Source organism: Phoxinus phoxinus, assembly GCF_949152265.1.
Source record: "Phoxinus phoxinus genome assembly, chromosome: 12".
Classification (NCBI taxonomy): Eukaryota; Metazoa; Chordata; class Actinopteri; order Cypriniformes; family Leuciscidae; genus Phoxinus; species Phoxinus phoxinus.
The window spans coordinates 15,804,090-15,822,478 of record NC_136887.1 but is presented as its reverse complement, the minus strand read 5'-3'; the positions used below and the strand labels follow the sequence as shown (position 1 = coordinate 15,822,478).

The window sequence follows — 18,389 nt, the reverse complement described above, 5'->3', positions numbered from 1 at the left end:
TCGCATCAGGAGGTCTGTTACGAAACCTATACCTAGACAGCATTGAAAGGCATCACAGGCACGCTCCCGAAGCCAAGACTCTTCCAAACAGTAGGGAGCAAAATGATGCTTCTAGGATCTGTAATGTTGGCCAAATTCTAAAGCAGCATTGTATCAAAGATAGAGTCAAGAACATTTTTGATTTATTTATAAATGTATACACTGATGAGCCAAAAGATCATGACCAGACACAGGTGAAGCAGATATCATTGATCTTCTCCTAACAAGGCCACATATTCAGGTCCAAGTAGATTAGATGGTAAGCAAACAATCAGTTCTTGTTATCAACATGTTGGATGCAGGAGAAATGGGCAGAAATAAAGATCTGAGAGACTTGGGCCAAATTGTTATGGCAAGGTAATTAGGTCAGAGGATCTCTGAAATGGCAAGGCTTGTGGTTTGCTCTCGGTCAGCAGTGGCAAGGATGTACCAACAGTTGTTCAAGGAAGGACAAACCACAACCCGATGGTCATCGATGCACAAGGGCGTTGAAGGTTGCGTATGCATTTGTAGGAGTTTCCCTTTAAGACACAACATTTATGGGAGGAGAGTATTTAAATTAAAAAGGTGATTTACCGCCCAAAAATAAGCACGTATTAAAGCAGACACTACCTGGTAGATTGCATTGGTCATTGTGGAAACGATCCGGCTGTGTCTGTGTTCTTTAATTTGCACGCCGTCTGTAGATCACATCACAGGCAGAACGTTCCCGTCGGAGCTTTTTCAGAATTGCGCTAATTTGCCCTGTTTAGGAATATTCCAGAGAATTGTGCCGTTTAATATTGTGTAATATATAATATTGTGTAAAATAATAGTCAGTTGAACTATATCAGCAGAATTTCATGATCTTCTCCAGGGGGGAAGAGAATATCACTTCCTTTTAAGGATACTTTACACTGCTTGCTTGACCATAAATGTTCAGTTATCTGTTGTTTTGTAGCCGATTTACAAGCACAGCGAGATCATGTGCTATATGTCTTTTTTTTTTTTATGTGGACTCTGGTGGATAAACAGCCTTCTCACCTGTCAAACTCAGCATTGCCCTCAAGGAACCAAAACTCAGATCGAACATTCACCCTCGATGAGTCCTCCTGGGAAAAGTTCCTCTTCTTTTTTTGTGCTCATCTCACCACTGTCAGCACTGCACACTCAGCTCAACCCAGTACAGCGAAATCAAACAGCAGCTCCGTCCAATGAAAGCAAATGAGCAAAACCCATGGGCTGACTGGTATCAGATCAGAGCAAAAGGCTCTGTGCTCACTTCTCACATCACAAAACTCTCTGAAGATTCTGCCGCAGCAATTAAGAGGCTGCCGTGAAGGAGATGATGCTTAATAATGCATACTCTTAGCATCAGTGTAATACTTTCAAATGTGTAGTGCACACACAAGCTATGTTTCTTTAATGCACAGAACAGAAAGTAATACATGCATATGTGAGTGATGTATTATTTTTGGGAGGAATGCTGAGGAGGCATAATGTCAGTGTGCTTTCGAATGCTCCTGATTGGACTGTTGCTTCGCATCACAAAGTCGTTGATGCGGTTTAACAAGAACTAACTGTGTTCTCCATCGAGCTGTCTTTCACAACTACCTTCAGTGCTCAAAGGGCTTCTTATCTCCCACAGAGCGAGCGCTGAGAGCACACGCTTCCAACTGAGCAAAAACACAAGCTGTGTAACCTATCTCAGCAAGAGCCTTTACACAGTCCATAAATATGTAACTTTATTTAAGCCGCAGAGTAGACCTCAGGCTAAAGCTAATAAGTGTGAATTGTATACTTTTTAGGTGTTGAAATATTTTCTTTCATGCCAGAATGAAATATTTTTGGGGGGTCAATGACGTGACATTGACATTTTTCTTTAATTAAAAATACCTATTCAAAATTACATTCAAAATGCAATTCATACTTACAGTGACTTGTATGTATGTGAAAAACTTTAAACTTTAAGCTTTAGAAGAAAATTGGGTTACACTTTATTCCGATTGTCCACTTAAGAAGACATTCTACATAAATAACTTTGCAACTACATATATGTCAACTAACTCTCGTTAACTCTTAACTACACGTCAACTAACTCTCATTACAGTATTAGTAGATTCTTAGGTTAGGGGTTCGGGTTAGTAGAATAGGTTGACATGTACTTGCAAAGTTGCTTATTCAGTAAAGTGTTTGTTGGAGGAGCATCACAATAAAGTTAGCAGATATTAAGCAGACAGTTTACTAATACTCTAATGACAGCTAGTTCACATGTAGTTGCAAAGTTACTTATAGTTAGTAGAATGTCTTAGGGAGACTCTAGAAATAAAGGGTTACAGAAAGGTGCTACACTCACTCTCCAAACAGACTTGACTTTATTTCTGACTTTATCATACAAAGTCAACTCTATTTTTGTACGATAATTGTTTAACTTCAATTAACTAACTAACCAACCATTCAACCAACATGCAGAAACATTGCCACAACTTGCCATATGTGTTTTAAACTAGATTTCTTTATCATGAACATTGTTATTTGTCATTGACTCTTTTGTGTTTGTGTTTCTAGCTGGTGGACAAGGAGCTGTGGTTCAGATATGGATGTGGTAACATGCGTCCTGCCAGTATACAGATGACCAACCACACTGTGGCTGATGGCCGCTGGCATCATATCTCTCTGGAGGTCAATAGCACAACCCTTAGACTCACCATTGATGCCAACAACTCCAAATCTGTCGTTCTGCCACAACCCTGCAAGCTGACTCAGTCCGGTGGGGCGCTGATGCTGGCCGGCTCTAACCCCAGCACAGATGCAGAGCGACTGGGCTTCACGGGCTGTTTGGAGAGCTTACGTTTCAATGGAGCAAGGGTGAGAGGAAAGGAGGGGGTGACAGGAACTGGTCCGCAGACCGGCACGCTCTTTGGGATCTACCAATGCTGCTCTGATGTGAAGATCTGTGCCAGTAATCCTTGTGAGAACGGAGGCACTTGTGTCAAAGACTCCAGTGAAGGTGGGAAAGCAATGATACGCTACTCACACACTGTCTATACTGTTTTACCTACTTCTTTATAAAATAAGATATGCAAATTGGGTCACCAAATCTGTATGCCATTTGCACAATACAGTTTCCCATTTTGCTTGTCTACACCAAGATTTTTGACACATGGATGATTATAATGCTACATCATTTAATCGGCATATGATGATTTCCTGCTGCCATGATCACTAGAAAATGTCCATAAACATCTCTGTAAAATGAAATGCATTTTATTGCCAAAATTGTAGTATAGAAATAATAAAAATGGAGAAAAAATAATTAATTGGTTAACATTAGTTAATGCATTCAGTATTATCAACTAATGATGAACATTACTTTTTAATATCATTATTAATCCAGGTTAATGTTAATATAAAATACTAATTAAAAATAAAATAAAAATGTACATTTCAAGTAGAGGTCGACCGATTAATCGGTCGGACGATTAATCGGCCGATTTTTTGCATTTTTTAACATAATCGGCATCGGCCAATATCCACCTATATCAAGCCGATTATTAGGCAGGCGCACACGTGTACGACGCACGCTGCCCCTAGAGTCATTATCCAGCAGAGTGAGCAGACCGCAGACCTTCAGCTTCCAGTGCCTAAAGAAAACGGTAAGGATTCCATTCTTATAACTCCTTTATATTTAATTAAAAACTTTTCATGTTACTGCCAACTTTGAGAAAAAACATGAATAGGCGACGTTCGGCTAACGTTACTTTGGATATTGATAGCGTAGTTGAGGTTGCATTATCACAGCAGAAGGGTTGCTATCATGTCACAATAAGTAAGCAAGAAATTTGCAATTGCAGACAGTACATTTGACTTATTTTTTCTGTTTGTGTGTCTTATATTTGAGAGGGTTGTCACTCAATGCAGAGAATTAAGTAATAAAAAAGAGACCAACGCGCACTATAAGCTAGTGAAGGACTGGCTTTGCTTTGCTAGCGTCGTCGCGGCACTGGTGCCTTAACGACCGTTATCTACCGGACCGAATATCAACACGGATTTCTTTGCTTCATTTCGGTGCTACTGTTATGCATTTGTTTCTCTTGGATGCTCTGAAAACGGACGTTAGAACAGAAACACCGCGTCGCTGCATGTGACGCTAGTCAGCAGCTAACTTTAGCATACCGTTAGCTGGATTAAACACGGTTAAAATGCTGGCCAAACAGTGTAATGTTGTGTGACTGTATTTCACTGTAGAGGCGCGGGAGCGAACGAGAAGTCAAAGAGTGTTTACTTATATTTGTGTGTGTGTGAGAGAGAGAGAGAGAGAGAGAGAGAGAGAGAGAGAGAGAGAGAGAGAGAGAGAGAGAGAGAGAGAGAGAGGCGTGGGAGCGATCGAGAAGTCGCAGAGTGTTTACTTATATGTGTGTGTGTGTGTGTGTGAGGCGCGGACGCGATCGAACAGTGGAAACATACAATTTACTAGTACGTTATTGCTACTACTATATTATTAAATAATTCCGTTCCCCCCCCTTTTTTGCGATAATTGGGTTATGTCCATTTAGCTTTGTCCATAAAACAAAACAAATAAACCATAAATACATGTTTCAGGACAGTTTTTGGGAAGAGGATAGAAATGTTTTTAGTCTTGTATTACTTACAATGCACTGAATTATTAGCTGAATTATGAAACATTTTTTAGATTTATATCTATACCTATCTATAAAATGACTTGAAGATGATGTCAAGATACTATACAAAAAATATTAACATAACCTTTTATTTTTCCCCTTTTTTAGTCATTACAGTCTGATGGCTGAAAAGAAAACCACCCCCATGGCAGCGCTTCACCCAGCCAAGTTTATTTGACAGCTTATTTTCTTCTTACCTGTTTCGTTTATTTAATATATTTGTTATACATTATTTATACAATGTTTTTACATTATACATTTTTAATTTTAGTGTACAAGTTCAGATTGGTGTGTTCAATAAATGTTTTTGTTGAGAAATTTTGTCTATCTTAGTAATTATTTGTGTACTTAAATTATATCTTTCAAATAGAGGTTAAAAACAAGCACATATCGGCCAAATATCGGCCAAAATAAATCGGCAGCATTTATCGGCCATCGGCCGACCCGGATTTTAAAAAATCGGCATCGGCATCGGCCTGAAAAAACTCATATCGGTCGACCTCTAATTTCAAGTTGTATAAATTAACTAATGTATTATGAATAAACATGAATTAACAGAGAAAAATAGTCTATTATTAAATTAACATTAACATAGATTAATAATGATATTTAAAAAACATGCTGTAATAAATGATTGTTCAATGTTAGTTTCTGATACACACAGTACAGAAGTAACAAATTGTTAAAGGACACAAAAATCTCCGTAAAATTAAATGCATTTTTTAAACCCAAAATAATAGTACATATACAAATAATAAAAACAGATAATGTTGAATAAAATACAGATTGCACTGCAATTGTTAAAAACGTATTAATTGGTAACACTTTGCAATAAAGTTGAATTGTTTACATTAGTTAATTAACAGGAACATTTACCTAGATGAATAAATGCCGTAAAAAAAAAATATTGTTAGTTTCTAATGCATTAACTAATGTTAATGAACTAAACGTTATTGAAAATTGTCTCAAATTCATTTGAATACACTTGCCGTAGTGCCAAACTAGCACATATGCCAGAACCTGGTCAGGTTGGATGGTTCGTGAAAGTGTGCTAAAGTGATACAAATGTATTCACTCCTCAACATATTTCACATTTTTCGTTTTCATCTCTGTTTCATGTAATAAAATTGTCACGTAGGGAATTAATTTAAGAGGTCCCTTGACAAGTTGTTAAGGGACAACAAACTAAAATGCTTGACTTGTCTTTGGAGGATCTAAGCAACACTACACAGATATGAAAATAAAGCTAGGGAGATGATCTCAATTGTATCTGCATTCAAAAGAAATCTCAATGCTATACTTTGATCTCAGGACAAAGAAGTTCCTATGGAAATGACTTTGTAATCTTGGCCATTAAAAGATGCATTTTTTTTTAACGTCTGTCCTCCAGGGTTTCGCTGTAGCTGTCCAGTGCTATACAACGGCTCTCGCTGTGAGAACGGCAAGCTGCCGGACAATCCTTGTGCATCCCAGCCATGTGCCAATGGATCGTGTATGCCAAATAAACAAGGGTACATCTGCAACTGCTCCACACAAATAGCTGGAAACAGGTGAGACTCACACAGCAGAGCTCTTGAAATCCCACATGCATATTATGTCCTTGGTGAAGGCATTGAGAAGTCTGACTAATCTGCATGAAATGAATACTTGTGTATTCTGCCTCTTTATCTCTTTCATGAACCCGTGCCCTTGCAGGTTACATGTGATATGTGCATTTGACATTCTGCCGTAACTCGTAATAATTAAAAACATTATTGATTGTCCTCATTCATGTTACTCCAAAGCTCGAGCAAATTAGTCATGGAGTGAGAATTTCAATCAATAGATGTTCTTCTGTGTGTCTGTCTCTGTGTGCGTCAAGCATAACAGTTTATGTATAGCCCAAGACGGGAAACTGTACAAACACTGTTTAGTTATCAAATAATGCAATCATTTTTTTTTTCTGTTTGGGGGAACTATGCAATTATGTCCAGTACACTACGCATGATATCTGATATTATTGTAATTTTCATGTAAAAAAAATATTATTTTCATTAGTGTTGCAAGACATAACAGCACATTTACTATGTATACTACATAATTAGTAATTTTTAAAATTATAGTAAGTAATTATAGTGAGAAATGTTGATTAAAATGTGTTTAATAAATAAATTTGTTTTTATTTTGTATTATTTATAATGCATTTTTTCCCTGGAGCCATCTAATGCCATCTAAAATCCATAAAATTTTCACTCGAAATTGTTATATGAAAAAAATATATATATGTACATATTTCTTTTTCGACATGTCTTAACCAGTTTTGGGAGTAACAGATTGCAAGAAATGTGAGTTATGTAATCAGCAAGTAACTAGTAAACTAATGCATTACTTTTAAATTTACAACAATATATCCGAGTTACTTTTTCATTACACAAGCTAATTTGCATTCCCATTTATTCATTGATGAGTTGTGCAAAACACCCAGTTCGCTTGATGTTCGCATTTAAAAAGAATGCATCTGGTACACTGGACGTTTAGAATGAGGAAGATATTAATATATACTATTTCCATTGTATAGTTATTCAGCTGTGGTATCAGAGTTTGAGTGTATCTAGATCAGTGTGGCCCACTCACACACTCCTACATTGAGTCAATTGTTCCTTCTCTTTGCAGATGTCAGATTGCGTGCTCTCCAAATCCCTGCCTGAATGGTTTCGCCTGTTCAACGGCGGGGAGCTCCATCCACTGTGAGCGCAACACCTCCCATCTTTATGTGGAAATCGCAGAGATCTGCGCAGGCATATTGGGGCTTGTCCTCCTCATCGTGGCCTTTGTGTGTATCCTAAAACGCTACGTCAGCAAAAAGAAGCACAAGTCCGGCTGCGTGCAAGATTCCAACGGTTACTTCCCAACTTCACCCAAAAGGATGACGAAAGAAACCGAGATCAGCTCTCCCAGGGAGGTCAGCTCTCTGATTGGCTCTGTATGTGATCCGGACAGTCCTTTCCGTTCACTCAAACCTCGTGAACAGCGGGAGCTCTGCCCTCAGGTGGGATCCCGTTCTCAGAGGCCTCAGGGTCCTGTGATTTGCAGTGTGGCCCCCAATCTACCTCCTCCACCCTCCACCAGCTCTGACAACGACTCTATTAGGAAAAACAATTGGGAGCATGACTACGAAGGTGAGAACTACAGTTTTATTGATTATTTTCCCAGCTTCTAAAGGCTCTTCACTTAATTTAGAATTTAGTCACATCATGAAAGATGAAAGAGGCGGAGGACAAATAGCTGCGTGTGCTCGTGCAGGTCAATGGAAAAGCATGTGCGGGTCCTATTCAATTATATCTTCTGTTTTCTGCGGCACTGAGAGTTTCTCCACGTGATGCTTTCCTTAAAAGCTATGGCTTAAAAACTGTCAATAGCACTTTCAAAATTGTGATGTGCTCAAGGACAGTTTTGCAACAGTTGAGAATTAAAGTACATATTAAAAGTAGGGCTTGCACAACTATTAATTTTGTACAGTTGACTCATATATACTGTACAGTGTGTCTGCTGTTTCTGCCATATCCACTATTGCGTTGATGGACAGTGCGTGAATTCAACACAGTAGACTGTCATAACTGTTATAAGCAGTGCAAAAAACTGTCACATCCCACTCGCATATAGTGGAAGACTCTGGTTTCAAATATACAGTAAAATGAATGCCACTCAGCAGTGAGAGGAATTTTCTGCTCTTGCCATTATAGATGCACAATATATTGGTGTGTCAGCTGATAGTGGAGATTTCTTAATGTGGTCAATATTGGCTCATATTTTGTATGTTTAATTGTTTAGATTACCATTGCCATCATCGAACTCTCACTTAAAGTGAATCTTTGAAAACATAAATCATTTAATAACTTAACTGTAAATTGCTAAAATAACCATTAGCAGATCTCATACTGTAGTGTACAGTATAATGTTGTGATGCCTAAATGCTCTTGTAGCATTTAATATTACTGATTTAATTTAATTTTACGTTTTTATTTCTTTATACATTTAGACAAAATAAGAACTAGTGCTGTCAAATCGATAATATATGTGTGTATATCTATTATTATATGTATACATACATATTATATAGATGTATATGTGTGTTTACGCATTTATATATGCATATAGACTATCTGTATATACACACACGCTCGCACGCACACACACACACACACACACACACACACATAATATATACAATGTGTGTATACACATATATTACATAAACAAAAACTTTCATTAATTGATTTGTCAGCACTAGCAAGGAAGCACTAAAATTAACAAAAATATTAAGAGACACAACTGTTTTCATCATAGATAATAAGAAATGTTTCTTGAGCTGCATATCAGAATGATTTCTGAAGGATCATGTGACACTGAAAACTGGAGTAATGATGCTGAAAATTATGCTTTGCCTTCACAGGAATAAATTACATTTTAAAATATATTCACATAGAACCCAGATATTTGAAATTGTAATCATATTTCACAATAGTAATGTTTTTACTGTATTTTTGACCAAATGAATACAGCCTTGGTGAGCTTCTTTCAAAAACATAAAAAAACGTACCTACCCCAAACTTTCGGACAAGGCCATTTATTGTCCATCGACCATATCATGAAAATTAAGTTTGAGACAGAATTTGTATTACTAGAGCACAAGTGCACCTGGCAGTCATGTGGTCTGACTAGTCGACATAGACCCAACTCATCTACCACTTGCAGAACCAATCATCAAATCTGTGCAACCCATAGCTAAAAGAACAAATAATCCATGTATAATAATTCTCATTCACAGTGTATCCAGCTGATCCAGACTACTATGGCCGACCCTCCGTTCAAGCGTTCCCACAGTTTGACATTGTGGAAAGCACCTACTCATCTACTACCACAGAGTCGCGCAGGAACTCTCGCTTCGGAGGCTTCCCTTTCCCGCTGGACCGGGCCGACCGCCGTGCTCCGCTGCCCCCTTGTTACAGCAACCAGAACTTAGATGACTTCTTGGGGCCGGACGGGCTGCCGCTGCCCAGGTCTCAGTGCCCTAATGAGTACACGGCCATAAGCTACTACCCTAGCACCCAGCACACTCGCAGCCTGGACAACGTCTCCAGCAGCCATAAGAGGCTCAGTGTGCGTTTGAGCGTGGCACAGCCTTCCTATGCGGACAGCGGTGGATCCACTAGAAGGACCGCTCGCAGTTATACTGGCTCGGACATGGTGGAGAGTGACTACGGCAGCTGTGAGGAGGTCATGTTCTAGGCAACAGAAAGAGGAGTCTGCGGTGGCTTAAAGAGGTATGGTTATAGAGGGGAAGGTTGTCTCGTGCATATAGTATATGAAGCTCACTGGCTAAAAGCCACAGAAGCACTATCAGTATTAATAGTCACTTTCAGGGAAAACAAATACATCTGTGTGAAATGCGACTTTTCTCATTGTTTTGCCCTTTACAAATCTGTAGAATTATTGCATGACCTTTAAAAAGTCTACAGTGCGGTTATACTGTAAATGACGTCAGTAGTGTCTAGAGATAATGCGCCCTTATTTGTTATTGCGAGTTCAATCGCACCCCGTCCGGTTTGGTTGGGAAAACTATATTGTTATTAGCACATTTGTTAAATGACTGATCGTAGTGATGCATGTCATTATCAGATTGGATGCGAGCTGTGGGACGGATGATCATTCCTGTAAACTTAGCTAAGGTGTGGTGTTCTTTGAGGACAAAAAGCAATGTGCTATGAAATTTGAATCATTTCCAAGCGTGCCACAGTAAACGTGTTTAGTGATGCAGGGTATATAGAAGCACATTTCACTGCGACAGCAGTATAGTGGTTACATTGATTTGTACAGTCGACTGAAGCAGAGGCTGGTTCCCTGCTGGATCAAAAATTAAATACAAAATGTGAAATATTACATGTATGTTCATGAAATATCAAATGTAGTTCCCCCGCAAGTGGATGTGCCAATTGGTTGTTGGGAAATTTGGCTGTTCTGTTAAGATGTGTATGAATTGCTGTGTTTGGTGAATAGTAATTTTACATGTGAACTATGCGTTGGCTTTAGCTTCTCGTACTGCAGATGTTATGCAGTTTCAAGAGTTTACAGTCATCCAATTCAATCAAACAAGGCCATAAGAAATCCCTATGCAGCTTCGTATGGCTCAATTATGCTTCTTGACCGTCATAATGCTTACTAATCATTAAAAAGATCAAAAATACTGCCAAAGTATGAAAGACATTAGATTGATTGAAGAAATGTGTGTGTAAATCACAAACAACTGCTGCATTTTATATTCTAAAGCGCTTCTGTCTATGATCTGTTCATAACAGTGATGTCATCTTTAGTGTACTTTTTTTTTTTTTTGAGAAGTTATGAATAGGGAATCCCAACACAGCAGATCTTATTGGATGCAAAGATGACCTGAATGTGAAAGGCTTTGGAGATTCGTTTATCAGACGGGTGCATGTGTCATCAAATTGTATTGCATGTGCTCAATGAAACCGCTTCCTTCCCTCACTGACTGTAGTGTTTAGTCTATAGTGTTTCAAATGACATAGTGCAGTGTTGATGTACATATTAATGGCAGCTGTTGCGAGTATTTGTTATTCTGATCTGCCGGATGTTTGTGCAGTGGGTGTGGTATGTGCAAATGGATTTTTGTTTTTTTCTGTTTCTTTTTTTATATTTTGAAAATGTGGGATGAAACCCATGTTTAAAATGAGTTCCTCTGTGAGAGAACCTGTGTTGTCTTTGCCATTTCCCATCGCTGTAGAAAATACTATGAACTATATGAAATAAAGTTATGTTTAATATACAGAATGCACTGTGTTGTATTTGAATTTATTATATCATTGCTTAAGGATTCAAAAATGCACAAGCTTGGAGTCAGTTTGATTTAGTTTTTTCTTTTAAAAGATGTAAACTTTTATTCAGCAAGAATGCATTGATCGATTGATCAAAAGTGACAGTAAAGACATTTATAATGAACGATTTCTATTTTAGTTTCTTTTCAACTTTCCATTAATCACTAAATCCTGGATAAAATGTTTGACGGTTTCTACAAAACAATATTAAGCAGCACAACTATTTTTTACTGATAATAATAAGAAATGTTTATTGAGAGAAAAATCATCACATTAGAATGATTTCTGAAGGATCATATGACACTGAAGCCTGGAGTGGATGATGCTGAAAATTAAGATTTGCATCACAAGAATAAATTACATTTCAAAATATATTCAAATAGAAATCAGACTGTTCAAATTGTAATAATATTTCACAAAATTACAGTTTGTACTATATTTGGATCAAATAAATGCAGCCTTGGTGAGCATAAGAGAATAATTTCACAAACATTAAGGAATCTTACCATATAAATTTATAAAAAAGTGCTTTATTTGGTAACACCTACATTTTTTTAATAGCTAATTACAATGCTGTGTTTATAGATATTTTAGTTGTATGTACTTTTAGTAAAAGGGCATCCCTGTTGTTGCCATTCCAGACATCTCAGAATGAATTTAGCGATGGATGAGGGAGACTCATTAGCTTTCACACATAGAAACTGTGTTTAGTATAATGGAAGAACGTAAGCGATCAACACTCAGAGGAGCTGCGACTCAGCTCGCCGGGGGCTTCACCACAATTACTGTAGCTCAGAGATTTCACAAGATTTATGTACGAGTGAAAGTGGAGCAGTCCCATAATGTATACTTCTGTCTTGAGGCAGTGGAATCTCCTCACGGCTGAGGACCCTTTAGGGTTTCGGAAATAAATGTCAACTAAAAACACTGAGTAGCCTACCATAATTCATCTTGAACGTGTTATCCAGGTGACATGACATCTCGAACAAGAAAAAAAGATTTTTTTTCTTCTTTCTTTCTTGTCCCTGGAGAATTGATTGGATGGTTATTATTGGTCGATCTTATGTGAGTGACAGGTCATCCCGCCCTCGTGTCAGTAAACACAAGAGATTGCAAGAGTGAGGGGAAGATATTTTAATAAAAGATTAAACAGCACATGAATTAAAATAAAATTAAAAAAAAATGTGCATGGACAAATACAGCAACATTCCATAAAAAAAAAAGAATTGTCCAATTTGATTTCATGGTGACTTTAATGTCCACAATTAGATGCTGTGAAAAGATGATCAACAACCGTGCAGCTGTTCGCAGCACCTCCCTATATTCAGTACAAAACTGATCAAGAGACTGCGCGATTCACAGCAGAAGCTCATCCAGGATGATCATTAGCATAAAAGGGTCGCCTCATACAAACCTTTTGTGAACTCGTCTGTGGACCAAATGTCTGTAATCAGCCCTGCCATTGAGCATTATTCAGATGCCAGTCAAGATCCATAAAAACACCATTTCACTCACACACACATACTGGTACGAAGCAGCGAGTCATACTTTTAAAGGGATACCCTGTGTGTGTGGATACCCTTACGTCTTACGTATATGGGTAATACTCGCTCACATCTGGATTGTTAAATACGGTGGCTGGAGAGCACCGCACACTGCTTTGCATTCAGCATCATACTCTGCAAACAAAAAAGTCTGGTTATTAATGTGACCCCCAGCCATTTCTGGGTCAACAGATGGAGGCCGGCAGTGGTTTGTGTACTCTCAGATTAGTGCATTCATGGTGCTTTATGAAAAGAGGGGAGATGAGAAGCCATCGACTATGGGGAAAAAATACAGTGCAAATCATACGCCCACAACTTACGTGCAAATATGGGGGGAGGGGGTGCGAGAGACAGACCGTATGTTAGGGAATTCATACTTATTTCAGATTTGACACATTTGTCTGTTTGGAAACTGATAGGTGATGTTCAATCTGTAGTACATGGCATCATGGTGGAGCATGGAATATTGGACATATCAGTGGCCACATTAATCATGAAATTTAATTGTTGTACTTAGTTTCATAAAAAAAGGGGGGAAAGAAATCTGAAAAATAAAAAGAAACATTTGATCTTCAACACAGAATCATAATATTATGAAGAAAGTGAGAGTGTATGTACTCCTACATGCCTTGACACTACGCTGTCATAAACTTATCAATAAACCAACCAAGAATGACAACATAAAGGATCAAATATTTATGGACCTGGCAGACTGACAGATGTTGAGGCGGTGGAATATATCAGAAAATGTACCATTACTGACAGCTTATTACGAGCCAAAAAGCCCTCACCTATGTTTTTTTTTTTTTTTTTACCAAAACAATACAAACAGATACACCAATACAAATACCAGATAAATAATCATTAACAATTTATTTCGAATGTCCACTTTAGACACTCTAATATTTCTAAGTAACTTTGCAACATGTCAACTAAGTCTCACTGTCTAACTATTTATTGTGATGCTCCTCCAACAAACCCTCTTTTGTGTCAAACACACTGACTATAAGCAACTTTGCAACTATTTTAACTTATTCTACTGACCCGAACCCCTAGCCTAAGAATCTACTATGGTCTATGAATACTCTACTAATACTTTAATGAGAGTTATTTGACGTGTAGTTCCAAAGTTAGTTATAGTTAGTAGAATGTCTAAAGTGGGCCATCAAAATAAAGTGTAACCAATCTAACTTACAAAAAATAAAAATAAATGCATAGTAAAAGAGGAAGCCAAATAAGCAAACAAACAAACAAACAAACAAAGAGGAAAAAAAGTGTGAAAATGCAAAGTATTGAAAGTATGGTCTTATTGTTCTTCTTTATATAATTCCAATTATTATTATTATTGGACAATGTCCAGTAATTTTGATGCATATATTTTACCTATGTAATCGCTGCAGGCCATTAATTCACCCATCATGTGGCCGTGCTAATGTTTAGAGAGGCAGCAATGGTGCTAAATATATATATATAAATGTAGGTCATTTGTGATTGAAAATAGCATCTGTTTTTCTTTGTTATTATGGTCTATTAATAACTGTAGCCATTGTGTGGTGGTGGTTTTATTTTTCCAATTGATCAAAACTGTTTTCTTGACGATATCTAGAGAAAGAAGAAGGGAGAATGTGTATTCCAGTGCGGGCTTTATTTGTGATATATCACCTAGAAAACAATATAATGGGATTGCTAGGATATTACAATTAAAGTAAACAGGTCGTTTTTTCAGCAAGATCAGCGTCACGTTCCAGATTAAGGAGATGAGGAGAGGCAGTTCAGTTTAGCAACAATAACTTTACTTTTCAAAATAAAAACAAAACAAAAGCAGAGCATCCACAATGATTAAACAAACAAAACGTCTCAGGTTATGACTGTAACCTATGTTCCCTGAGAACAGGGAACTCGCACTGCGTCAAAGCGCTAGGGGAACGCCTCAACGTGACTGATGACTGAAATACTGTATAATCGCGACAATCGTATTGTCCGGCGTCAGCCATGACGTCATTCTCTAGCGCTACCAGGAAGTATAAAAGGGTCGCCTAGAGAACGTCATCCAGACGCAGTGTCTCGTTCCCTGTTCTCAGGGAATATAGGTTACAGTCGTAACCTGAGACGTTCCCTTTCGAAAGGGAACTCGGACTGCGTCAAAGCGCTAGGGGAACGACCTACCCATGCTGCCATGCTGAGGGGATGCTTCGCCAATTATGTCTGTTTCCAAGCACAAAACACCTTTAACTCCGAGTTAAAACCTCTTACTGCTTACACGTCAGGCTGTCAGTAGCACTACTCCTTATGGCCACTGCCCGAGCTTCATGCTAAGCGAGGAAGTAGCTTTGTGCTTTCACACAAAGGACTTGACCCAGAGCCAGCTCAAGGGCATGGATACCGCAGCCCGACTTTAGAGAGGGGTTCCTTTAAAGGGGGTACGGCCCAGAGCCTATAGGCCCTAGCCTGCTACTGTCGGGGGGACCAATGTCAACCCCCATACCAGGGAGGCCATCATGCCTATCGCTGAAGCCAACAACCTGTTTAGGTTTTTCATTACTCAACCACAGTCTCTAGCCAGAGACGATAGCTCCTTCGCAGTGCTATGGGAAGCGGAGGCCTCAGCAGGATGACTCTTGGAGCATTTACTGCCACACTTACACCAATGTGGTCTCTAGAGCTTTTTCTCATAGTGTGAAAAATGTATAAGGCAGAGCTCAGACTATAGCTCAGGGCCTAAAAACAACTTTCAGTTATTGAGAGAGCCCTTTTTCTGTATTACTACCTGCAAAGCTGTTTGCATGGAGGCCTCAGCAGGATGACTCTCGAAGGAGAGGAGGCCTGACACATGCTAGAGGACGGCTACGCCGCTCAGGGAGCGAGGGGAGTGACGGGTCTAAGAGCAACTCATGATATGAGGAAGAACCCCTTTCTCGCTCTACCTACCAAGCTGAATGCATGGATGCCTCACATATAGTTAGGACAGCTAGCTCGACTACCACTGGAGCTCATGGAGCGAGGGGCCTGAAAACCCCTCCTCAGAGAGGGAGGGACCACTTCTCTAGCTCTATCTGGAAGGCTGTTTGCGTGGAGGTCTTAAGGCTCTTAATGGAGAGGAGGCCTACCATACCTTTTAATAACCAGCTAAGCTCTAGCTATGCACAACACAGAGCTAAAGAAGCGAAGGGCCTAAACACAACTCTCTGAATTAAAGAGAGGTGTCTCTTTCCTATGCAGAGACCAGATCTATCTGCATGGAACTCTTGAGGATGGAGGCCACAGCATGACAACTCTCAAATGAGAGGAGGTCTACGATATCTTTATGTGCTCAGTAATATGGCCGCAGGAGACGTACTCAGCATAACGACCCTAGACTAAGGGGAGTACTAGAGTCTGCCCTTGGGGTGGCCTGGCCGTATGAGGGAGGCTAACTGGAAGCCCATCACCTTAAGACACCTGCCTACTGGGAGTATAGAGGCCCAAACTTTGTGAGGGCCTGCTAAAAACTCAACCAGAGGTGAAGTACTCTGCATAACGACCCAGGAGAGTGCTAGGCTTACTCTGCGGCTATCCGTGAGACGGAGCACTCTATAGAAATACCCTGCTAACTAGGGGTGTACTATCTACGTTTCTTGGAAAAACAGCCTCATGGAGGCTCTAATAGGGCCTTCCCACATGACGCCATCCTAAAGGAAGGTGATCTGACCACCGTCTCGAATTTAGAGACGTATAGCGCCTCCACAGGGCTATGGGCAGCAGAGGCCTCAGCAGGAAGACTCTAAAGAAGAGGAGGCCTGCCATACTCACACCCAAGTCTATCGAAGCCAATAGAGCACTGGCTGTTGGATCAGAGGATGCATCAGAGAGCACATCCCAGCCCAGCAGCTCGTTCTCGGCACCCGCCGAAGAGTGTGAGAGATTCACCCATCTCTCAAACTCGTAGGTGAGCTCATTTAGAAACGCTCACAGTTTGCGCACTCCACCCCCCTCAAGAACCGAGCACGTGTGCTCTTCACCAAGACAAAGCACACATAGGTTGTGAGTGTCACCAGGTGTGAGAAACCTCTCACACGGGTCGGCACACTTTAAAGCACTTGTTACCAGTCATAATTTCGTAACTCACAGTGTCAGTGAAACAGTCCCTGAAGTCCCATGATTACATGTTCTCTAGGCGCCCCTTTTATAGGGGAGCGCGGGGCACAACCTAACGCGGGGTTAAATGTAACACGGACCTTTTACGTAGTTACTCAGGGTCACGCGTGTTGTGTTTACGCTCCTTTTCTCTCGCTGCCAGAAGACGGTCTCCCCTGGATTTGTGAAAAGTTTTGGTAATATTTTGTGAAGATACGGGACAAAGAGTGTTTTGACACCATCTAAGTATTTTTTTTCATCATACGTATTTTTCTGTTTCTGAGTTGTGTGTGTACGTCACCAAATCTAACTTTATATTGCCTTAATCACTGTCTTGTTGGCTAAAACATGGCACCATTTTGAAACATGTCAGCAACTCCTAGCAACTGTTAGCTAGGTTTAAAATATTTTTTACACAGCGGGGTTAGTTGTAACACAGTGTTACAACTAAGCCGCCAAGTGTTCACAATATTGTAGGCTATGGGATTTGTTTACTATATTGATCACTTGTTTATTTATTAAAAATATTGCCTGTTTTCATGTAATAAACACTTTAAAATGTGATTTTAAGCTTGTTTTTATTATTATTACTGTTACTATTAATAATAAGAATAATTTTGCATGCAAAACTGTTCAGCCCTTTCCTATATCTCTATCCATGATATTGATCCATAATAGAAGGATGATTGGATGAGGGATGGATGTATGGATATTTATCTATACAGATGTACAAACAATATCAAACTATACAGATAAAATAGTACTGAATTATGTGTGTTACACACAAGTGTTACAACTAACCCCTCTGTCTGTTACAACTAACCCCGCATATGGGGTAAGTTGTAACATTTGCACTTCTGTCACTTTCAGTGCAACTGTACGAAAATGGAAGGTCCTAGAAAAAAACTTTAAGTGTTCATTTGTAGCAGAGATGTGTATGTTTCTTGTGTAAAAAAAAGATTACTCTAACCTAATTATTTTTTAAATAATTGAGCCAAAACCAAAATGCGTTAGGTTGTGCCCCGCTCTCCCCTACTTCCTGGTAGTGCTAGAGAATGACGTCATGGCTGACGCTGGACAACTAATGAGACTAATTAACGAGACACAGCTGACCTGAAACTCAAATCAAATCAGAAACCATATAAACAAACAGGCAGGGGGCG

The 18,389-nt window shown here is 39.2% G+C and overlaps 1 protein-coding gene across 1 annotated transcript in view; it reads left to right on the top strand.

Annotated features, from left to right (window-relative positions):
* The window catches only part of fat2 (FAT atypical cadherin 2), a 51,823-nt gene extending 40,298 nt beyond the window's left edge, over window positions 1-11,525 (top strand). Inside the window, exons 21-24 of the mRNA XM_079629952.1 lie at window positions 2,587-3,028; window positions 6,091-6,250; window positions 7,353-7,858; window positions 9,508-11,525. Of these exons, the coding sequence (XP_079486078.1) occupies window positions 2,587-3,028; window positions 6,091-6,250; window positions 7,353-7,858; window positions 9,508-9,968 (1,569 nt within the window). The 3' untranslated portion in view covers window positions 9,969-11,525. The remainder of the gene's footprint in view (window positions 1-2,586; window positions 3,029-6,090; window positions 6,251-7,352; window positions 7,859-9,507) is intronic.
* The last annotated feature ends 6,864 nt before the right edge of the window (window positions 11,526-18,389 follow it).